This window comes from Astatotilapia calliptera, chromosome 16 (genome assembly GCF_900246225.1).
Source record: "Astatotilapia calliptera chromosome 16, fAstCal1.2, whole genome shotgun sequence".
Classification (NCBI taxonomy): Eukaryota; Metazoa; Chordata; class Actinopteri; order Cichliformes; family Cichlidae; genus Astatotilapia; species Astatotilapia calliptera.
The window spans coordinates 32,632,628-32,656,606 of NC_039317.1; the positions used below are offsets into that span (position 1 = coordinate 32,632,628).

Here is a 23,979-nt window from a genome sequence, read left to right on the forward strand (position 1 = left end):
AACAGGATTTTATCTCTCGTTCCTTTGTCTCACACACCTGGACAGTGTCCCACATTTCGTAAAAATGAACATGTCAGGAATGCGTGGCTCACAAACTACTGATATGCTCATCTATGAATGGCTCACTGATGAGATCCAGAAAAATGAAGAGACAGAAAGCAGTTAAAATAACAGTCCTTCTGAGAGAAAGGGGAAATACACTGAACAAAAATATAAACGCAACACTTTTGTTTTTGCTCCCATTCCCCATGGGATGGACGTAGAGACCTAAAATTCATTCCAGATACACAATATAACCATCCCTCCCAAACAGTGGTCACAAATCAGTCCAAATGTGTGGTAGTGGGCACATCTGCTATATTGAGATAATCCATCCCACCTCACAGGTGTGCCACATCAGGATGCTGATCTGACATCATGAGTAGTGCACAGGTGTACCTCAGACTGCCCACAACAAAAGGCCACCCTGGAATGTGCAGTTTTGTCTCACAGCAAAATGCCACAGATTCCACAAGCAATGAGGGAGCGTGCAATTGGCATGCTGACAGCAGGAATGTCAACCAGATCTGTCGCCCGTGCATTGAATGTTCATTTCTCAACCATAAGCCGTCTCCACAGGCGTTTCAGAGAATATGGCAGCACATCCAACCGGCCTCACAACCGCAGACCTCGTGTAACCACACCAGCCCAGGACCTCCACATCCAGCAGGTTCACCTCCAAGATCGTCTGAGACCAGCCACCCAGACAGCTGCTGGAACAATTGGTTTGCACAACCAAACAATTTCTGCACAAACTGTCAGAAACCGTCTCAGGGACGCTCAACTGCATGCCCGTCGTCCTCATCGGGGTCTTGACCTGACTCCAGCTCGTCGCCGTAACAGACTTGTGTGGGCAAATGCTCACATTCGATGGCGTCTGGCACGTTGGAGAGGTGTGCGCTTCACGGATGAATCATGGTTCACATTGTTCAGGGCAGATGGCAGCTGAGAATGTCCCAGTTCTTGCATGGCCAGCATACTCACCGGACATGTCACCCATTGAGCATGTTCGGGATGTGCTTGACCGGTGTATACGACAGCGTGTACCAGTTCCCATGAATATCCAACAACCTCGCACAGCCATTGAAGTGGAGTGGACCAACATTCCACAGGCCACAATTGACAATCTGATAGACTCCATGCGATGATATGTTGCACTGCACGAGGCAAATGGTGGTCACACCAGATACTGACCGGTTCTGGGTCCCCAGACCCCCAATAGCGCAAAAAACTGCACATTCCAGGGTGGCCTTTTGTTGTGGGCAGTCTGAGGTACACCTGTGCACTACTCATGATGTCAGATCAGCATCCTGATGTGGCACACCTGTGAGGTGGGATGGATTATCTCAATATAGCAGATGTGCCCACTACCACACATTTGGACTGATTTGTGACCACTGTTTGGGAGGGATGGTTATATTGTGTATCTGGAATGAATTTTAGGTCTCTACGTCCATCCCATGGGGAATGGGAGCAAAAACAAAAGTGTTGCGTTTATATTTTTGTTCAGTGTACATAAAGAGACACAAAGACCATTGAGCCATAAGAACAAACTTTAGCTTCCATTGAGTAAGTAAAATTGTATTTATACAGCACTTCTTAAAATGAGAACAGCCACAAATTGCTTTAGATTCAGTAAGAAACAATCAATATTATAACAATGACACAAGATGCATATAAGCAACCAAAATGAACATAAAACACAAAGCACGACCCAAATATCGTCACAATCACTTCGTTTTCTGACAGGTATGCAGAATCATAAGAAGGCCCTGATCTGTGGCCCTAAAAACCTGACTTGTAATGTAGGATGTGAAGCCATTCAATCATGTAAGTGGGGGCTTCACCCTCTAAGGCTGTAAGAGTAAAATGCAAACATTATAAATGAAATCTAAGCATGACAGGTAGCTGTTGCAAAACTTTAACAGCAGACTGTACTGTCATTTTGAGAAGTGGTCTTTCATCATAGTTCTCCAGACCTTTGAAGGTTTTCAAAGTTTTTCTTTGGACATTGGCTGCTTGTTCTGTCCTTGGTCCAGTCGTTTTACCTGACCATTTGTATCTACCCAAAGAGATGAACCAGTGTCGTGTCCACACATAACAACAAAAAGCTATTTTTAAATTGTATCTTTAGGCACTTTCGTACTTGCAGCTTTTCACAAAAACACACAATTTCTTCCCACTTTAGTTGAAGCTGTGCTAAAAAGGAAACAATAACACAGTTTGACAGAGATGGAATGATATTTTTGTATCAACAAGTGGATTCCCAAAGAGTTATTAGCTGCAGTCCAATGCAGTGTGTCCTTATAAACAATGAGGAAACTGGACAAGTAACGAACAAAAGAAGTCGCAGGCCGAAAACTCCTATCTGTATTATGTCCAGTGTTGGGCAAGTTACTTTGAAAAAGTAATTAATTATAGTTACTAGTTACTTCTTCAAAAAAGTAACTGAGTTAGTAACTGAGTTACAAGATTCTAAAAGTAATTAATTACTTGAAAAGTAACTATTGCGTTACTTAAAAAAAAAAAAGTTTAACCCTCTGGGGTCCAGGGTATAATTGGCCATTTTTAACTACTTTTGATTTTACCTTTAAAAACTATTTACTTTGCCTTGTTTGGTATCATTCTTTTCAGCACAACCTCACGTGTCTGAATTTACAGTTATGTTTTCATTTTGACATACTGTATTAACACAATTGACCTAAAATCAGACAAAAAACATAAACTCCGAGTAGAAAAAGTTATATTTTTTACTGTTACAACCACAAACATGTTTAATAAATCATATTTCATAACTTCAAATGCAAATATAAATTGTCAATTTTAAAATCATAAGCACAAGTTTTGCAAACAACAAAGTTATTTGCAGCCATTTACATTTTACCCTTATTAAATAACCATTTCAAACTATTTACAGAACAATCAGCTGTTCTGCATTCAATAAGATGCCACACAAATTATTTGTGCCACTCCAAATATTTTTGTCCACTATAAAGGAGAACATCACAGCCTGATACCTGCAGGTCTGACAGCAGCAGGTGTATCACTCCTGTTTCTACCTGGAGACAGCAGTCGCCTCATTGTTCTGACACACAACACAAAACTATCCACAACACTACACACTAACTACACAAGACAACACATTAACTACACACTCCAAACACACTAAACGTCACAAATCTCTCACATCTCAAAACTCGCTCTTTCTCTTTTTCTGCTGTCTTTATCTCTCTCTCTCGCTGTCACTCCTAAAACTTCCCCCTCTTCCTAAACAACCAAATGTCATGTTGCCATATCATTTTTTGATTGGTTGACATTTTTCACCAAATGTTTTTTGTTTTGTTTTGTTTTTTAAATTTTTTGCTCATAAGCAGAGAGTGCTTGCTGCGCTGTCCTTAGACAGTAAACATGACAAAATTATTGAGGAAAAAACGCTGCGTATATATTGTTTATCATGACTCTTTTATGTGGCCTATCAACACAATTTAAAAACTGGTATATATCACCTTGTTGTTTTGTCATCTTGAAGTGGTCATGTGATTGGCTTACCACGACTACTTTATTCTTCCTCAGTCAAACAGCAGCACTCATATGATTGTTTTGCCCCTTAGCTCCAGGTGTTGTGCCAAAAAGTGATGGTCGGACAGAAAGTGATTGCTGCCCGCGGGAGATTACTTACAGCTACTTCCGTGCAACTGATATAAGATGCGGTAAGCTGAGGACAGCTTCAACCACTTGTTTGCACTGCATTTTCTTGTTAGTAATGGTAACGGCGTTGTAACGATAGGAATAGTAATTAGTTAGATTACTCGTAACTGAAAAAAGTAACACCGTTAGTAACACCGTTACTTGTAACGCCGTTATTCCCATCACTGATTATGTCCATGTCAGCAAAGACCCGAGAGATGAATCTGTCCAAAGCTATTTTACTATAAGAAAGAAGAATACTGCTTAAAAACAAGTGACGAAGAAGCAAAGCAGCAGAGCGGCCTATTGCATCATATTAACATTTTTATTTAGAGCCTACTGAAACGCTGCAACTTCAAACAGATGGAAAAACCTGTTACATTTACAACATTACAATTACTATACCGTAATTACTCTAACTTAGAGTGATAACATTACATTTTTACATTCTGAAAATAGCAACATCAGCTGTCTCTTCTATGAGTACAATGCTTACCTTCTGATGATAAACATGAATAACAATGTTCCATAATTAGAATCTTTAAAAAAAAATCATTCAAACACAAATATTTGCAAAAAAAAATCCTTTGTACTTAATGACCATTGGTGGTATTTCAGTATCATGTTACATCAAAAGCTCCCGTTTCAGTCCTAAGAATTCTAGTGCGTTTCCAGCAAGCAGTTTATCCTGTAATACAAAAGAGAGAGTCATTATTTTGAAGATATTAAAAAAATCTGTCATTAAAATATACAAAAAAACTGTAATGCCAAGTATATCATATTGGATACATGAGTTTTTGGGGGGCCTCTATATCATCAGTGTGATTTGTTTTTTAAATCTAAAGAAAAATACACACATACACAAATGAAAACACATATATTTGTTAAATTTGTTTTAGAGTTTTCTTTGGTTTTGTTTTCTTTGTTAAGTGTTCAATAAACATGGTTCAGGATTTACATGATGTACAATGGGTGGCTTTCCTTTCTTTCCATGTGTGGTAGAGTCCACCATGATGACAAACCCTTTCTCCTGTGCTGCTTAAGTAAATGAGAGGAAAATAATGCTACCTTTAGTGTATCATCAAACACATCCATCGACTCGATGAGTGATCCTGGCTGTAGCTCACCAAGTGGGAATGGATAATCTGTTCCCAGCATCACTTTATCCTGGAACAGGAAAATGTGAACTTAGCACATGAAGATTTGGTGAAAGCAGGAATAACTCCATCCTGAAAACATCAGTGTTTCCACACATCAGCATACACTCTCACAGTCCACATTCTCTGTGTTTAGTCAGTACTCTTCAGTGTGTTTTGAATCTATCCTCTCTCGCCACCAAAGAGGTGTGACTCGTGGAATGAATGAATGTTGGACACCAGCTCACTTTTCCAATGATGTCAATGAGCAGCTTCAGGGAGGCGGGATCGTGAACCAGGGAGTCGGTGTAAAAAGAACCGAGGTATTTCCGTGGACTGACATCGTTGTCAGCTGCACAAAGGTCAGGGCGGACTTTGTGGCCGTGTTCAATTCTGCCAACAGTGAATGGGAAAGAGCCACCTGGATACACGTGAACACAGGCACTAAACGTCAAATATCAACACACTTATTTCATCTTAAGGGAAGAGCATAAAGGAAGAATACATTGAAAATTTGGCTGCCTAATGTTTTCTATATACTGCTGTGATATTAATAGTAAACTAAATGATAAGCATGGTGTTATCTTTTTATACCTCCATGAGCAAAGCAGACTTTCAGTTTTGGAAATCTCTCAAAGATACCACCAAATATCATCGAGCAAATGGCCATGGTTGTCTCAGATGGCATACCTAAGGAAAGAAAAACATTTAAAAACATATAAACATTATTATTTTTCCATCACAATGCACTAAATAGCACATGAAAGCTGGCTTGTTTTAATATTAGTGTTGTTTTTAGTTGGCTGGACCAGATGTAATAGTCAGTATGTTCTGTTCCCACTCCAGTATCCTCCTCACCCACTAGCCAGGGTAGCCAATACTTTGCCATCCTCCCATCTGTCTGCATGTCCCATGGGTGGACAAATATGGAACAGCCCAGCTCCTCTGCTTCCTGTAGTGTTTATCAGAATAAGAAATGAATAAGAAATTAGGCCATAATTATAAAGAAAAATGATTGGAACCAATGTAGGCATAATTAAAAAACACTATCACAATAACCCCATGTTATTATGCAAGTGTGTAAAGTCTTACAGCATAGAAGGGATACAGTTCAGAGGCATTGAGGTCCCAGTTGTTGATATGCGACCCAATCTGGACCCCAGGGAAGCCTAGCTCCTTCACACAGCGCCTCATCTCCATCACAGCTAAATCAGGGGCCTGCATGGGCAGCGTGCCCAGGCCCACAAACCTCTTGGGTTGGCTACACACTGTCTTAGCCAAGTCGTCATTCAAAAGGACACAGAGATCGAGTGTGTCGTGAGGCTTAGCCTGCAATCAAAAGACACGATGAATATACACAAATATATCTGTGAAGATCATTAAGCAGCTTGTAGTATTGCAAAGTTTAGTGGTAGGCACAACTCAGTTATCTGACACACAGTAGACACCACTTTGTCACACAGCTTTTGACCAAATCTGCTGTGACTGGCTGTGCATTTACCCAATAACTGAACATCACAGGAACGGTCGAAAGGGCCTGCAGCGTGACACCTGCAGGCCGTGAAAAGAAATGCTGCTTTTAGTCACTGATTAAAGGATGAAACTACCAAACTTTGTGTCATTTGTGTCTGCGCATGTACCGTGTTTATCCATGTCCTTTATGCGAGCATTTGGATCCCAGCAGTTTTCCTGTATTACCCGGAAAACCTTCCCATCCTTCATCATCTTTGCTTCACCCTAAAACACAACATTAAGACCACTATCAGCTCTAGTTTCTTTTAATATCTTTGGACAGATTTTCTTTGTGTTATTGGTCAGTTACAACCTTACTTTTGAAAAGCTGTGATGCTGTGAGACTTGCAAATAACTGACTGCAATGATCCCAGAAACATACAGGGAGTGCAGAATTATTAGGCAAGTTGTATTTTTGAGGAATAATTTTATTATTGAACAACAACCATGTTCTCAATGAACCCAAAAAACTCATTAATATCAAAGCTGAATGTTTTTGGAAGTAGATTTTAGTTTGTTTTTAGTTTTAGCTATTTTAGGGGGATATCTGTGTGTGCAGGTGACTATTACTGTGCAGAATTATTAGGCAACTTGACAAAAAACAAATATATACCCATTTCAATTATTTATTTTTACCAGTGAAACCAATATAACATCTCCACATTCACAAATATACATTTCTGACATTCAAAAACAAAACAAAAACAAATCAGCGACCAATATAGCCACCTTTCTTTGCAAGGACACTCAAAAGCCTGCCATCCATGGATTCTGTCAGTGTTTTGATCTGTTCACCATCAACATTGCGTGCAGCAGCAACCACAGCCTCCCAGACACTGTTCAGAGAGGTGTACTGTTTTCCCTCCTTGTAAATCTCACATTTGATGATGGACCACAGGTTCTCAATGGGGTTCAGATCAGGTGAACAAGGTGGCCATGTCATTCGTTTTTCTTCTTTTATACCCTTTCTTGCCAGCCACGCTGTGGAGTACTTGGACGCGTGTGATGAAGCATTGTCCTGCATGAAAATCATGTTTTTCTTGAAGGATGCAGACTTCTTCCTGTACCACTGCTTGAAGAAGGTGTCTTCCAGAAACTGGCAGTAGGACTGGGAGTTGAGCTTGACTCCATCCTCAACCCGAAAAGGCCCCACAAGCTCATCTTTGATGATACCAGCCCAAACCAGTACTCCACCTCCACCTTGCTGGCGTCTGAGTCGGACTGGAGCTCTCTGCCCTTTACCAATCCAGCCACGGGCCCATCCATCTGGCCCATCAAGACTCACTCTCATTTCATCAGTCCATAAAACCTTAGAAAAACCAGTCTTGAGATATTTCTTGGCCCAGTCTTGACGTTTCAACTTGTGTGTCTTGTTCAGTGGTGGTCGTCTTTCAGCCTTTCTTACCTTGGCCATGTCTCTGAGTATTGCACACCTTGTGCTTTTGGGCACTCCAGTGATGCTGCAGCTCTGAAATATGGCCAAACTGGTGGCAAGTGGCATCTTGGCAGCTGCACGCTTGACTTTTCTCAGTTCATGGGCAGTTATTTTGAGCCTTGGTTTTTCCACACGCTTCTTGCGACCCTGTTGACTATTTTGAATGAAACGCTTGATTGTTCGATGATCACGCTTCAGAAGCTTTGCAATTTTGAGACTGCTGCATCCCTCTGCAAGATATCTCACTATTTTTGACTTTTCTGAGCCTGTCAAGTCCTTCTTTTGACCCATTTTGCCAAAGGAAAGGAAGTTGCCTAATAATTATGCACACCTGATATAGGGTGTTGATGTCATTAGACCACACCCCTTCTCATTACAGAGATGCACATCACCTAATATGCTTAATTGGTAGTAGGCTTTCGAGCCTATACAGCTTGGAGTAAGACAACATGCATGAAGAGGATGATGTGGACAAAATACTCATTTGCCTAATAATTCTGCACTCCCTGTATTCACATAAAATATGTGCATCTTAGACAGGAAGACCTTCTCAGAAGTCTACAAGTAGAACAATGTTCCTCAACAATAAATTCCAAAATATAAGCAGGATTCAGAGAATCTGGACAAAACAAAAAAATCTGTGCTAATGTCACTGATGTTCAGACCCTTGGGTGGCACTGCATTAAAAACAGGGGCGATTCTGTCATGGAAATCAGTGCATGTGATTTGGGCTTAGGAACACTTCTAGCCACTGTGTCATCCACAAATGCAAGTTAAAGCTCTATGATACAAAGAAGAAGCCATATGTGAACATCAGCCATCAGTCCTCATTCATTTAATATAGACTGAGGCAATATGGAAAACTGTTCTGTGGTTGGATTAGTTTAAATTTTAAATTCCTTTTGGAAAAAATGGCCTTTTCCTCCTCTGGACTAATACGGAGAGGGACCATCCAGCTGGTTTTCAACACCCACTTAAAGCACCTGCATCTGTGATGGTACGGGGGTGCATTAGTTCCTGTGGCATTGCCAGCTTACACATCTGGAAAGATACCATCAATACTGAAAGCTATATACAGGTTTTAGGTGAACATATATATGCTCCTATTGATATGACGTCTTTAATCTGGGAAGTCATTGCATATTTCAGCATGACAACGCCAAACTGCATACTGTGTCTATTCCAACAGCATGGCTTTGTAGTAGAAGAGTCTGAGTCCTGAACTGCTGTACCTGCAGTCCAGACCTTCACCAGCTGAAAATATTTTGCACATGAAATCAAAATCTAAAAAGAAGACACGGGACTGCCAGAAGACCCAGCTAGAATCCTCCACCAGACAAGAATGGGACAACACTCCTCTTCCAAAAGTCCAGCAGCTCCCAGACATTTACAGACCAAATAAAGACGGGACGCTTCACAGTGGAAAAGATGGCCCCATCTCCCCTTTCTTAACATTTTTGAGATGTGTTGCTGCCATCAAATTCAAAATGAATGGTACGTGTTCCTAGTTTAAGCAGCAGATATGTTTTCTATGCTCTGCTGTAAATCAAATATGGGTTTATGAGATTTTCAAATCACTGCGTTCTGTTTTTAGATACATTTCATGCTGTGTCCCAGCCTTTTTGAAATTAGGTTTGTGTTAGGTTAGGTTTTAAAGCACATGTTGTAACTTTTACATTTGCTAACAAAACTGAGCCACATGATGGCAGCAGACAGTTGATATTACTGCAAATGTTCTGGGTGAATCCAAAAGGCCTGGACTCCTCTAAGATGTTTAATACGAAGCACACAAGCACAAATTCATTGCTTATCCAAGTTTAGGCATTAATTCTGAAGAATAGACTGTTCGTTGTCAAGTATACTTTGCTGTTACTAAAATGCTCAGCCCATGTTTGGGGCTAAAAGTTGCCAAGCTGCTCTGTATCGGGCTGCGTTACGGCTGTTTGAACCGAATCACTTGACTGATGCTGTGTCACCTCGCTGAGTTCTGCAGCTGCTCACATAGCCAGGACCAGCCTGGCAGGTCTGCGGGGTGGGTGCAGTCGCCAGCTGGGATGAATCTGCTGTGTGTTCAACAAAGTAGTGCAGTGCATAAGTGCTCCTGCACCTGCACCCTGTCTGTAGCTGCACAGGAAAGCAGAGGAAATAGTGACTTACCTTGCAGTGATGGTGAAGCTGGACAAACCCATCATAGCCGTACCTCTGAAACACATAAAAAATACAGGTTTTACAAACCCAGAGTTTAAAAGCATCACATATAAATATCAGCCATATATTTGATTGCATATTTGTTGTTTCATTCTGATAGAAAATGTAGATTTTGTTATCCCATCTGTGAGGGTTTGGTCATCATCCTACAGGACTGGCCACTCCAGTGCCCTGAATACCTAAAAGATATTGCCTTTTGAGCATGCTGACACTTTTTGCATACAAATGAAGCTGCAGATGAGCTACGTGAGCAATACAGCAGAAAAGCCCCTTTTCATACCCATGCAGATCAGCTGTACTGTGTACTTGGATAATGCCACTGAGGAGCTTCTGTTTTTCCAGTTGCAAGATGGGTTTTACATCCGTGTTTGATGTGTGGATCTGTGGCCCCAAGAAGCTGTTTCAGTGAAAGGTTGCTTTAAATGAAATGTCATCATGCCAGTTTAACTGTGGACTTGATCTCAAGTTCAAATAATGTTGTGCTTAGGGCCCTTTAACCAACTCCAGCCAACATAAATTTTTAAATATCACATTCTTTGCAAAAGATTCTTACAGACACGATTTAGCTCATGTCTTCTGTTCAGCTTTAAATGTGGGAAATGATTAGCCAGGCAGTGACAAAGACATAAGGGCAGGAACAGATAAACCAAGTCCAAGGTCTATTGATTAAAGTTTAACCATCCATAGAGGACAGATTTATGCAGTGGACTTTTAATCTCCCTGCTGACAAGCCAGCTGAAAAGTCTATATATTAAACGTTAGTAGCATTTAATAGCCCCGGTTCAAGCTCCATGTGCCAGGGAAGTGACACAAAGATGTTTTTCTCAAACCCACTGACCCACTTCACGTGAGATCTCATCTACAGACTGTGGGTTTATTTAACACTGGAGCTCCGTGACATTAAAAGTCAAATCATCTTGTCTGTGACAGTTCCTACCTGCTTCAGGTCGGGCCACTCCTTTGGTAAAATATGATTGTGAATATCAACCTTCATCCTTATGATTATTATTCACGGAAAACGTAAAGGTCTGCTGGCCGAGGTATCCTGGGAAAAACTGTGGGCACACTCACTCCCCACCCCCAGCCTGAAACCAATGACCAATGTCTGCTGCTGGGACATTTATTGCCCAATCTTTGAAAGAAACAGAAAACCAGAGCAGAGGCTGTAAACCCGCTCCTTTAACTGTCTGCCTTCGTTACACTGAGCCTGAATTCTGCACTCATGGCTTTAATTGATTATTTTGGTTTCACATCATGGCTGCAGCTTATTTCTGTGGCTAGCCTGCACAGTTTGAAATGTACTGAAACGACCTTCATTAGCCAACTTTATTTAATTGCTTGCACATATCGCTGCTCGAGGATGCCACCTGGTGGCTGATTAAGGTTGGTCAACCTGCCAGGGTTCAAGATCCAAAACTGGTTATTGTCAATATGCAAGCATATCGAATTTAGGGCAATAATCCCTCACATGATGCAAAACCCTTTAATAACATAAACATACTGGCACAAATATAAGTAGAAAACACAATGGTTAAATACAATTTACTAACGTGCATTAAGGACATCTGTGGCAGCAGGGTAATGTTAAGTTGCTCGGTAGCTTATTGAATGTGTAAAGGTCTGGGCTTTGGGCTACAGGTCTCCTGTGCGTATAAATCACAGCAAACTCAAAGAGAAAGTGTAAAAATGCTTGGCTAACTCGGGGCAGATGTCACTGCATGTACTGATTCTGAATTAAGAGCTGAATTATGGGAGGAGGAGAGAAAGAGGAAGGGGAGGAGGGGGGAAACTTGAAGGTACCGCCTTCTTGATTCACAGTAGATCTCTGCAATTTATCGCTTTGTCGCATCTAACCCTAAACTGTGTCTAAGTGGCTCAGCCAGCAGGGTTTTTGCACTGATCCTACAGTGCTCACTTCTCTCAGAGGGAGTTGCTTCGCTGCTGATGCTACGAAGATAAATCCGTTATCTCCCAGCTTGTCTTATCGCCATCTCTTCTCTCTCCCCTCTGCGTAACTGAGTCGACACCGGTGGCATATTGGACGCGCTGGATGGCTGCTGCACTTATCGAACCGGTGTGAATCTTTTTTCCATCATCCTCATCTTCCTCTGAGACTGAAAGCAAAACAACCGCAGTAAGAATGACAGACCAGGTGACCCAAGAGTCCTACCCCGTCCCAGACCCGACTGTTGTGGATCCCTGCCCGGCAACGGTGCGGAACGGCCAGTGCGCCCCGGATGGCTTCACCAACCACAATCACCAGCAAGCCAAAACCCCCACGGAGCCTGAGTCATTCACCGTGGGCCAGGAGATGAAAATCACAGACACGGTGGAGGGAGAAGGTAACTTGACACACCTATGGCAGGTTTGGGGATGCATTGTGAAAGTTATGGATGCTCATGTGCGTGTGTGTGTGTGCGTGCCCTGTGGGGATGGGATGGTTATTTTTACTCATGTGAGATATTTTTAGTCTGCTCCTTGAATAATAAATGACAACCATTCATCAGCAGGATTCATACCAGACCAAATGACCAAATTCGAAGTGAAGTTTAAAGCTTTAAAATCGCTTCAGCTCTTAGACTCATTCATTCATTCATTCATTCATTCATTCATTCGCAGACATTGGCCTACATTGCCTCTGGAAAAAGTTGCCTTTTTAAAAAGACATGCAACTAGAGGCTGGTTGTTTATATGTTTCACAAACCCTCCAGTGTGCCTTTGCATTTTCTTAATCACTTTAAAAACTCTTCAGAGAATTCAAAAACAAAAAATAAACTTATTGCCTGTATTGTAATTGAGACTCTATTAAATATAAAGAATGTTTATTGGATCTGCTGACATGCTGATTAAATACTGTTTCTCCCAGTAGTCTTGCAATGTGATCAAGCATGTCTGCAATAATAATGAACTGCTGAAATGTTTTAATGTTCTGATGGATTATTTCTAAGAGCTGAAATCCATGTCTGGGATCACACTGAATGATGAGACAAGACTGATACTCCAGCTTGGAATAGCTTTTAGGATACACATCAGGTGGCAGAAGAACAAACTGGAACTACAGACACCTTTAACATTGTGTGTATTAAAAATATTATTTGTCGTCAGTTAAATTCACCTTTTTTTTGTAGAAAACTGACCAAAAAACCTGAACAATCTTCCCAATGTCTTTGCCTCTAGTTTTTATGTTTATGGAAAGTTTAAGGTTATGGTTAGAAGACTCTTGTTTTTAGTCATTGTTAAACAGAACAGTGGCTTCCTGCTTGGAATGGAAAAAGAACAGCAGTCTTCTGTGTCTAGTGTCATTGTTGTCAACCTTAACCTCCATCCTGTGCAGACTCGATGGCTGTGCAACCACATCATTAAACTGCTGTCCCTTTGATTATAACTGCCGCCATTAGAGGGCGCTGTTGCAATGAACCCAAACAGCAGGTCTTAGATTCTTGCAAAAACGGACCATAAATTTGTGGGGATATGTTTACAATGCCGTGGTACCGCTCATGATAACAAACAAGGCGATATAAATGAAAGTAATTACTTTAGCAATATTAAAAATCTGTAAGGAGAGAAAAAAGAGGACACTTCATATAAACAAACAAAGAAACGAGTGAAACAGATGCATGGTGGTTTAAGCACTGCTGCTGTACATCATGCACACACTCATTCAGTATTTTTCACTTTCACAGCCTCTCGTTCACCCCCCCTCCCCCAGTCTTTTTGTCTTCACACTTCTGATTTGCATAAATGATAAATGTATCCTGTAATAATGCTGTCTATATATCTATCTTACTAATGAAGATGTACACATGACACAGTGCACATATTGATGACCGATGATAGTAAGGCTTACAGCAGGGTTACAAAAGGTTAGGAGCAGTTTTGTCACACCCCTCTCAGGAGTATCTCTCTTGTATTTCCTCATGTATGTGTTCATATGGGAGATGTGTAATCTGCTGTTTGAGCTGTGTGGCTGATGTTCATCATTTTTAGAAGAGAAAGGTGTGAAGGAGTTGAGCATTGAGAGAGAGACGTGCGCACAAGCTTGTGTGTGAGTCAGAGTACGAGGAGATGTTGAGCACATGCCTCCTGTCTGATCCCCCAGCTGGAGATCATGTGAGCAAAGTGATTTACCATGCTGTCCCACTTCCCCCTCAGTATCTCTCTCTCTCTCTCTCTCTCTCTCTCACACACACACACACACACACACACACACACACACACACACACACACACACACACACACACACACACACACACACACACACACACACACTGCTATTTGTGGGAGGTAGGGGAAGATTATTTCAGCTGTCAAACACCAATTGCTGTGATATTTTGTAGCAAATGATAAAAAATGTTATGAGCTGAATAAAGTATTAGAGCTGTAAATGTCTGATTAAGGGTTCTCACTGTTATGCAGATTCAGTCGCAAAAGGATGCAAATAAAAATACAATTAAAAAGACTTGAGGGTAAAAGAGTAAACTGAGTTTACTCAGTTTTAACTGAGTGAACTCAGTTGAAACCTTAACTAACCAGTTAAGGTTTTAACTGAGTTTACTTTTTTCACTGTTTTACTCTTTGTCTTTAATTCAAGTATTGAAAAAACACCAGTTTCAACTTTAAATTACCAAACATCGTTCACAGAGCTACTGAAGAGCATTTCTTACTATTTTAAGTTTTGCAACGTTAGTTACAATTTTATAAATGCCATAAATCCAATGTTCATAGATGGTTTACAAACCAATTATTAACTGATTAGCAGATGTTATTATTATATTATCTTTTAACTGATAGTAAACAATAAAAAAACACATGTCATTTTTATTTGTCATTTATAAAACAGTGTATTACTTAGTAAGATTTTGCACTGAAGTATATACAGAGCCGGTGACTCTGTTATGGGTAATTTTGCCCCCTTTTTTAAAGTCACTTAAAATCAATACAAGTTATTCCTAATTACCGTGTCTATCTCAAGCTGATACATTTCCACTCAAACTCAAGAGAGGGGTCTAGTGGGTAGTCTAGAAGCAGCTCAGCACTTGACTAAGACACTTCATGTTGGTGCAATTTATGATCATTTTGAGTGCTCTAATAGAGTGGAAAGGCACTATACAATATCCATAGAAAATCACTCTTTGCACCTTGTTTACAACACATTCAGCTCAGGTTGTAAGAAAAGTTTCTTCAGAACAAATATAAAATAAAATAGGCCATATAGCATGATTCATTGATATTGTAGCATTTAGCTGGTCTTTTACAACTGTTGATAAACCATGCATGTTTGGTTTAAAGTCATTTTTATGGATCTTTGTCCCAATGATATTACACAGAAACCACAGTTTGCTCTGATGGCAGTCGTCCAGATGATTTCCATCTCCCGTTTTGCACAGTCCATGTGACTCTTCTGGTTTCCTTTGATCATTTGCCTTAAAAACAAAATCTGTTGCAGCTAGAGCAAAAGATTAGTTACGATGAGTCACGGGATAATTTTTTTTCTGCGTCACAGTGTTACCAAAAAAGGTGGAGTTTTGCTGTTTTCCCCTTCATGGTGACAAATTTATACTTTGTAATTTATACTTTGCAATAACACAAACACAAGTTTGATGCTGATCAGTAACTTATTGTTGCGAGATCCATAAAAGATATCAAACACTTAATACATCAAGTTTAAGTCCTCATAAACTAATTACATGCAGACTGGGGGCTTTTTTCTGTCTTGATTAAAGATATTGGAGCTATAATGTATCTTTTGAAAGACATAGTTTTACAATCTTTATCTCTATTAGGGTCCAAACTGCTTTTGTATAGTCTGGACCAAGTTGGAAACTAAACCAAAGCTTTATTTGGAACAGTTGGTAACTTTCACTGGTGGGAATCTGGTGAGGGATTATATCTGAGTTGCTGTATGGTCTATCTGACTTGTCTCCTTCTGTCTGCACCCACGTAAGACTAACAGCCTTAGGTGGCAGCAAGAAAAGCCTGTGTGCAGGGTGAGCTGGAGACTCACAAAAGAAAAGAGGTCTCATTTAAAAAAGGAAGTCAAATAAAAGTAATGGACTTAATTTGATTTGACGTCACGGCATCGGTGGCGAAAGAGTCACTTAGCGACTCTGAAATGTGGTTGTAACAAAGACTGCTGAGCAACAAGCTTCTCTGAAAACATGATGCTGTTGTGGAAACTGAAGGGAAATTTGACAGTCTGTTGGATGTACTCAGGGTATGTGCGGCGTGATGTATTCTGTGAATCTGAAGGGATCCAATTAAGCGCCTTGACTGTTGTTGTGATTTGGTGCTATATAAATAAAATGGAATTGAGTTGAATTCATTAAAACATGGACAGATTGACAGTAAACAACATTTGGTGTTCTTCTACACATCCTGTCTTCCTCCCCTCACCTCAACCTGTCACAGCAGATGGCCCTGCCCCTCCCTGAGCCTGGTTCTGCTGAAAGTTTCTTCCTGTTGAAAGGGAGTTTTTCATTCCTACTGTCACCAATTTTTATTTCAACTTTCATTTTATTTTATTTATACAGCACCGAATCACAACAACAGTCGCCTCAAGGTGCTGTTGTAAGATAGACTCTACAATAATACATACAGAGAAAAACCCAACAATCATATGACCCCTATGAGCAAGCACTTTGGTGACAGTGGGAAGGAGAGGTCTAGTAACACATAGTGAGTGAGAAAGGTGACTGAAGAAGAAACACCCAGTGCATCATGGGAGTCCCTCAGCAGCCTACACCTATTGCAGCATAACTAAGGGAGGATTCAGGGTCACCTGGTCCAGCCCTAACTATATGCTTTAGCAAAAAGGAAAGTTTGAAGCCTAATCTTGAAAGTAGAGATAGTGTCTGTCTCCTGAATCCAAACTGGAAGCTGGTTCCACAGAAGAGGGGCCTGAAAACTGAAGGCTCTGCCTCCCATTCTACTTTTAAATACTCTAGGAACAACAAGTAGGCCTGCAGAGCGAGAGCGAAGTGCTCTAATAGGGTGATATGGTACTACAAGGTCATTAAGATCAGATGGGGCCTGATTATTTAAGACCTTGTATGTGAGGAGCAGGATTTTGAATTCAGTTCTGGATTTCACCAAAGCGCTTGCTCAGTCTGACCGCATTAATGTTCATCATTCTTTCAAAGATGATTTTTTATCTTTGAGCCCCAACATATCTCTCCTCTTTCTCTAATTTGGCACCACTGAAGACAAGTTCAGCCATCAGGCGTGTCCTTTAGTAAAACCACTTTCACTTTATGAAACGATCTTATGACTTGTCAGCTTTTTATCAGCAGATTTTCCCTCGTCTGTGACGCAGTTCTGTGTTGCCATTTAAAGGGAGTTTTGAGCTTGTGACCACTGTAACCTTTAGATTGGAGTTGACCAGAAGAATAAAGTCTCAGCTCCAATAAAGGCTAAACACAGAGCTGTGTTACTGCGTGGGAAAAATATACATTTTTCTTAATATCGCAGTAATAACTGAGAATATGAACTAATTATGCATAAACTGTCATCTAATGACGATTTTAAAGCAAATCTCAAAAGCTGATTTCAAGTTGCATTCCAAACATTTGGCTCAGGGAGTTCACAGGTTGACAGTTACTCGTTTTTCCCTTTATTAATTTCTATTCTCAACTTGTTTTTGTGATGACTGTGACAGTCCCCAGGACACATTTCAGGAAAAAAAGAAAAAGGAAAACAGCCTTACAATCGCTTTTGGATGTAAAAGTTCAGACTTATAAATAATGCATGCCTCTGCAGAGCCATCCTCACATTTCATGACAATGAAAACGCTTCAGGCAGTCCAGAATCTGGGCTGTTTAGTCTGTGACTTCAGGCGAGGAAGTCTCACACCACAGCAGGGCTGAAATTCATGTGAATGTCTAGACCAAGAGTTATTCTCTTTTTCTTTAACACCACATCTCTGTAGTCTGTGGGCTGCCTGATAAATCCGTCCAATAAAGCTGTAAAATATCACAGTTTGATTTATTTAAAATACATGAATTATTTATTCCATTTCTATGAAACTAATAAATACTAAAGCTAACAAATGCCGCTACAATATTTTAGTTTAGTTAGTTTTTTCAAATTAAGAAAATTGTCTCAGTAAGTTTACATTTTTTTCACAAGTGTAGTTGTTGTTTTCATGTCTAAATGTAGTTTTAGTTTAGTTTTAGTTATTTACAATAACACAATAACAATGATATTAACACTAAAAGTCAGGAGCTACTTTACTGCGTCCGTACGCTTTGAATTTGTGAGTGCTGGTGGCGGAGTGATACGGGTGCTGTTGAGGTTCAAAAGAAAGGTGAATATCAGACACTGTTGATGTGTTTCATACACGAGCTGCGGTTAACCGTTCAGTGTTTCCAGATTATTCCATGAACCTCTAATGCTCTCTTGGAAGGTGATAGAATGAGAAGACAATAATAATTACCCACGAAGACGTCTGCCGGGCCATTTGGAGTTGAGTCATTATAAATGGTGTTGCACTGAAACTTTTTAAATGGATCTTCACAGTGACCTTCCTTCACACTGAAGGAAATCTGAGATTCTTCTTATACAAGGATGTACTGGAAAAGTAGGGCACATCAGTGGTCCCAGGAGTTTTTTCCACCGGACACCCTTTTGAAAGTGTACCTGAAACAAAGCGGGTAGTTTTGTGGAAAACTCCAGCATACTGTGCTATAGCTGCTCTGTTTTATTCTTTTTTTCTACTGATCACAGTAAACCTTTATTACATTGAGCGCTCTGTACTAAACACCCCGAGTCCAGTTATTTGCGCAAAATGTTGAATTAAACTATATTAGAATATCTTTCTGTATCTTCAAGATTTCATCTTAACACTTCTTCTCTGTGGGACTCAGAGACACATGATTGCCTTTAGGCTTTTTTTCAGTAGACTAAACTAATTACTCAGGGTTAAAGAGAGTTGAATGCCTTTTTAAGTGTATTAATAACTCAGATTGCCACCTACTTTACCTTTGATCACAAAGTGTTTCATTAAATGAACCTCGCAAACCAGAGACAAAAAAAGAGAGAGTTGTCCTTGTAACACAGTTTATGTGTCTGACTGCAGGTCTCCTGGAGAGCAGCATGCGCCTGAAGCCCCATGAAGCACAGAACTACAGGAAGAAGGCGCTCTGGGTGTCTTGGCTCTCCATCGTCGTCACTCTTATTCTGGCTGTGGCAGCTTTCAGTGAGACTTTGCTATTTTTTGCCATATTTAGCAACTATAGAGCTGTTTAGTTCTCACTTTACTGTCAAAACTCACATTAAAGTAAAAAAAAACAAAACCCTCTCATAAGGAGTTGGAAAAGACTCAGGATTGAAATACTTAGTTGTATAATGTTAAAACGTTTTTTTTTCTGGTTTAATTCATGACAAAGATCCCATTTAGCACTTTGGATTTAACCAAACCATACACAAAGGAGAAACGATGTGACTAACATACCAAGCCATAAAAAATGTGCTGATGAATGAACAGTGATTCCGTAGTTAAAGCGCTTAAACGCTAAATTCATAGCATTTCTAAAAGCTTTCCCAGTTATAAAAGTGAAGCAAATTGAAGCCCAGCACATTTCATCTGCTACTGTTTTGAAATGGACATGAACAGATCACACATGTCTGGAGTGTATGACCACAAAGAGCGCGTCTGATACCTGTGCTGACATGATAAAGTGATTGAATCTCAGAAATTGATTTTAAACGCTACATTTTGCTGTTTGTTGCTGGTGTTTTGTAGCAGTTTGTCCTTTTTTTAATTCAGAAATTCTGGTTTGATGCTGCGTGTTTGGTTCAACAAAGACTGATATTAATTCACCAGATGTGTTCTGTCAGCTGTTGTGTTGGAGAAATTCATAGCTATTGTATATAACACCAGAGTCCAAGTGACGGAGCACTGAACACATTACTGCTCCAAAGAAAACATCAGGAGTTGCTGTGAAACTGCTTGAATTTTTAGCTACAGGCTTTGATCACCGTACAAACATTTGAGTTGTTGTTGTCTGTTGTTGTCTTTTTTATGCTTCATGATTCATAAGTCAGTGTTAAATGTGTTTAACAGACAAACAAACAAACCATTTGTCTGAAATGAAAATGAGATGTTCACTCATGGAGCCAATGTCCATAGACAGTCTGGCTGTTTTGAAGCAAAATACAAAGAAATTAGGGTTGCTTGAGACTTTTTGCACAGTGCTGTAATTTCACTATAAACCTTTTTGTTTACAAAAACTGAAGTGAGGATTCGGCATAAATAGACTATTATTCTGCAAGCTCGATGTAAACAGTTTCTTCATCATAGCTAGACTGCAGAGGTTACGTCTGTTTCTGCTGCACTTGTAGTAATTTCATAATCTCTGAATTACACGGCTTAAAACTAATTTGTCAGCATCAAATCATGTAATAAAGTCTGACAGAAGTTTACTTTTTCAAAATTCTGGTTTATCCTCGAAGCCTTTGTAAGCGATATAATGTCTAACATGGAAATAAATATAGTCTGAGAGCTGTAATAACTATTCCACTGTCTTCATGCCTCTTTAACTACTTATTTAACTCACACTCAGCAGTTAAAACTCACTTCATCTGATTTGAACAAAAAGGCTTTTGCTTTTGGAAGTTCTTCACATTGCGTGCAACAGTTTCAACACAGTTTCTTGTCTTATGACTTACAGGATGTGTGAGGGCGCAGTCTGCAGTGACAAAGGGGTTGTTGCTTCTTCATTCTGCTAAGATTCAAGTTGTGATGTGTCCCAACCTTTTCAAGCCTTTTGTCTTTTCAAGTAAATATTGATGAAGCACAAGCTCATTTTCCAAGCAGGAGCTACATGTGTAGATGGGGTTTGCAGTAGAGAGGAGAATTAGCACCTCCACTTTGGTGGAGGCTGGCTTGTCCACTCCAATTTGGAGTGAGCTGGTGTCTCAAGTGAATAAGCAGCAGTGTTTTGCATTCTTGCTCGTGAGTGTTGGACGAACGAAGTGGGCAACAGTTGGGCCAGGGCAGGGTCTGCAGTGATTAGCTAAAACAGTGAAGTCCAAAGACAAAGCTGTTGATTTACTGGTAAAAATGTGCTTCGGTCCTTAGCTATGGATAATGATCCATTTAACAAACAAAGTCTCCTCTAAAGAGTTTTTGGGCTCTCTTTAAAGATAATGTGAGATAACATGGAGGAGACCTGAAGACACACTCACAAGACACTGGACAGAATATTCGTGTTATGGCCAGCAGGTATCATCCCCAAAGAGGTGAAGAAGGTGGCAGGGGAGGAGGACGGTGTGGTCTGTCTTTCATGCAACATCCAGTAGTACGGGTTATTTTTGCTCTCGTTTGTGCTGTTGTTGGTCATTTAGCATAGCTCCTCAAAACATGCTGAATAGATTATTCCACACAGATTGTCCTAAAATCGCTACCTATATTTAAAAGGATATTATAATACAGATATCAACTCGTAATTAAAACACAGTTTTAATTAGCTGATGAAATCTGGATACGAGTAGCACTTCTTCTTCAGACCCACAGTAATCAGCATTCAGTGCATTTTAAAAAAAAATACAACCTCTATGTGTAAAAATAAACCAAGATGAGAAAAAAATAAATATTATATTGTCAATGCTGGCATGAATTAATACAGCTCACAGAGTGAAGCTAGTGCAGGGATGAATGAGGAGAAAGAGGCGAAATGTAGAATGGTGTGTGTGTGTGTGTGTGTGTGTGTGTGTGTGTGTGTGTGTGTGTGTGTGTGTGTGTGTGTGTGTGTGTGTGTGTGTGTGTGTGTTTTGTTTGACTCTCAGCACAGAGAACAGAGACTTCAGCAGAAGAACAGGATGACCCACTAAAAAATGAACTTCTAAACTGAGAGAGTGAGAAAAACAAGAACAAGAGAGCAGAAGGTACCCAGATGTGTAGATACGCTTACCTCCACGTCTCCTAAACGCAGCCCTGAGAAGACAAGTCAGGGGAACTTGGTCAGAAAATTAAAGTATGAATGCACTGCTCTCCACCTCCTCTCCTGCCACCTGCAGTAGAGGGAAGAGAGGCAGATGGCTATGGACGAATGAATGAAGCTCTGGAAGGTACGATGGCGCCAGGGGACGAGGCAGGACCGGGCGTGATGAGTCCTGGCAGGCGGCGTTGGGGATTTAGTGGTTGCGATGGCTCAACTTTAAAGAATACCAGCGCGTCGTTTCCTCCTGCTTGTGCCCTAGTTTCTCCCTCTTTCAGGCCCACCATCTTCCATTTTTTATGTTTTACATCTTGTCAACGTATTTCTTTACACTCTGCTTTGTTTACTTCATCTTCATGGGTTTTCTCAGCATATATCTCCCTCCTTACTCATTTTTCCCTCTCTGTGATTTGCTGGCAAAGGCAAAAGATAGTTTGATTCTGTCACAAGCAAAATATCTACTGTCATATAGCTTTTATGAGTTTTCCTGAAGTGGACATGTTTAAACAAAACTCCGTTTTTGGATCCTGTTTTTGCCAGCCTTTTAGCTTTTGCCCTTCTAGTTTTCCTTTTCCTCTTCTTCTCTGTCTTCAGCTCTCTCTGTGGAAATCTGCAATAATCCTCTATCCTTCCGTGACCTTTAGCAGCACTTTAACATTTAGAAAGGAGAAGGGTTCACTGCAAGCCTCTTCTGCTTTACTTTCAATTGTATTGACTCTCGAATGTCTCGGTCATGATTGGCTGCTCTGGGTGAGCTTGCAACCTCTCTTGAGAAGCTGCCTTTTGTGGTTAGGTATTCACCTGTGAAAGTGGTACAAGTCTTTGAGGCTTTATCAGACATATCAGACTGAGAGAGAAAGCACAGACCACACCAGAAGAGAAAGGAGCAGGAACATCTCTGTGCTTTAAGCTGTCCAGCAGAGTGTGAGCAGGTAATTATATGAACTCGGTGACTGAGAAACACAGGAAACTAGAAGATGACGACAACATTTCCTTTATATCTTGGTAATCACACTGATAGATGGACAAGTACTTTGATATTCATATACAGGATGATGAAATCAATGAAAATTTATTTTTAAAATAAAATAAATAGATAAAATAGATAAGTATTGAAAAAATAAACAGTTTTCACAGTAGTTTGTCATTCTCCAACTTTCATTTTTTTCACTCTACACAAATATACATGACTAATATGTAAAAATATGAGTCTTTAAATAATATTAGATGCAGTTTAGTACAGTATTCATATGATGCACAGAGCATCAAATCAATTCTACTCCAGTCTTAATTTTGTTGTATTCATTGAAAATGGATGCACAATGTATGAAAACATACTGTTTAGTTTTTAGTTTTGTGGACTGAGAATTATGTTGATGTGTTGTTATGACTGGAGACAAGAACTGCAGGCTTACATGTAAAAGTCAGGTGTTTTTGCATCATGCGTGACTGTAACACACACCTTTCCTTCAAGTAGAAAACTGATTTTTCTGTGTTGCCATCAACCAGCATATAATAAACATATAAAGCCTTCAAGTGTTTTTGATTAAAGATTCTCGTGTGAATTGTTAGTATTAGAGGATTTCTGCCATATGGTACATTTTATGGTGCTTGCCAGGCAGTCCACTGAGAAGCTGTTCCACGCTCAGAGTAGGGACTGAGTGCACACCAACAGGAATGATTTTCAGAGTGCCTCTAGGACATTTAGGAGCAGGCTATAGGCCTCCACACTAATAGGCAGCCACGAGATCAATCAGGCCTGTTGCCAACAGCCATTTAAATTTTGAGCAAGCAGAAGATTGTGGTAGAAATGAGTAAAAGAGGGTTAAAGCAGGAGGATGGCCAAGGGGAATAAAGCTGAGATTGAGAAGACGCCAAAGCAAGATTTAGAAAGACGGAAGAAGAAAGAAGGAAATGTGGTGGTGCGGTAGTGACAGGATGTGAAGTAGAGGACATAAAAGAGGAAGAATGTTACTAAAATACTGTGAAATTATAAATATAGCAGAGTAAGAGTAAGACAGCAGG

The 23,979-nt window shown here is 40.2% G+C and overlaps 2 protein-coding genes across 2 annotated transcripts in view; one reads left to right on the forward strand and one right to left on the reverse strand.

Moving 5' to 3' along the window:
- Window positions 1-3,873: 3,873 nt before the first annotated feature.
- Window positions 3,874-11,100, reverse strand: acmsd (aminocarboxymuconate semialdehyde decarboxylase). The gene is made up of 10 exons (XM_026144796.1): window positions 10,955-11,100; window positions 9,967-10,011; window positions 6,503-6,599; window positions 6,364-6,413; window positions 5,955-6,191; window positions 5,721-5,814; window positions 5,457-5,552; window positions 5,111-5,283; window positions 4,795-4,893; window positions 3,874-4,414 (listed from the first exon to the last, which is right to left on the reverse strand). The coding sequence occupies exons 1-10, from the start codon at window positions 11,009-11,011 to the stop codon at window positions 4,352-4,354; spliced, it is 1,011 nt and encodes a 336-aa protein (XP_026000581.1). The 5' UTR covers window positions 11,012-11,100; the 3' UTR covers window positions 3,874-4,351.
- Window positions 11,101-11,805: 705 nt separating this feature from the next.
- tmem163a (transmembrane protein 163a) overlaps window positions 11,806-23,979 on the forward strand; it is a 69,386-nt gene continuing 57,212 nt past the window's right edge. Inside the window, exons 1-2 of the mRNA XM_026144680.1 lie at window positions 11,806-12,359; window positions 19,092-19,211. Of these exons, the coding sequence (XP_026000465.1) occupies window positions 12,158-12,359; window positions 19,092-19,211 (322 nt within the window). The 5' untranslated portion in view covers window positions 11,806-12,157. The remainder of the gene's footprint in view (window positions 12,360-19,091; window positions 19,212-23,979) is intronic.

Bases quoted from the DNA above. Each gene is read 5' to 3' on its own strand.
- acmsd (XM_026144796.1), bottom strand. From the start codon at position 11,011: ATGAAGGTTGATATTCACAATCATATTTTACCAAAGGAGTGGCCCGAC. The intron at 10,012-10,954 runs GTAGGAACTGTC...TATGTGTTTCAG, and splicing joins AGTGGCCCGACCTGAAGCAG to AGGTACGGCTATGATGGGTT. The intron at 6,600-9,966 runs GTAAGTCACTAT...GTTGTGTTTTAG, and splicing joins AGCTTCACCATCACTGCAAG to GGTGAAGCAAAGATGATGAA.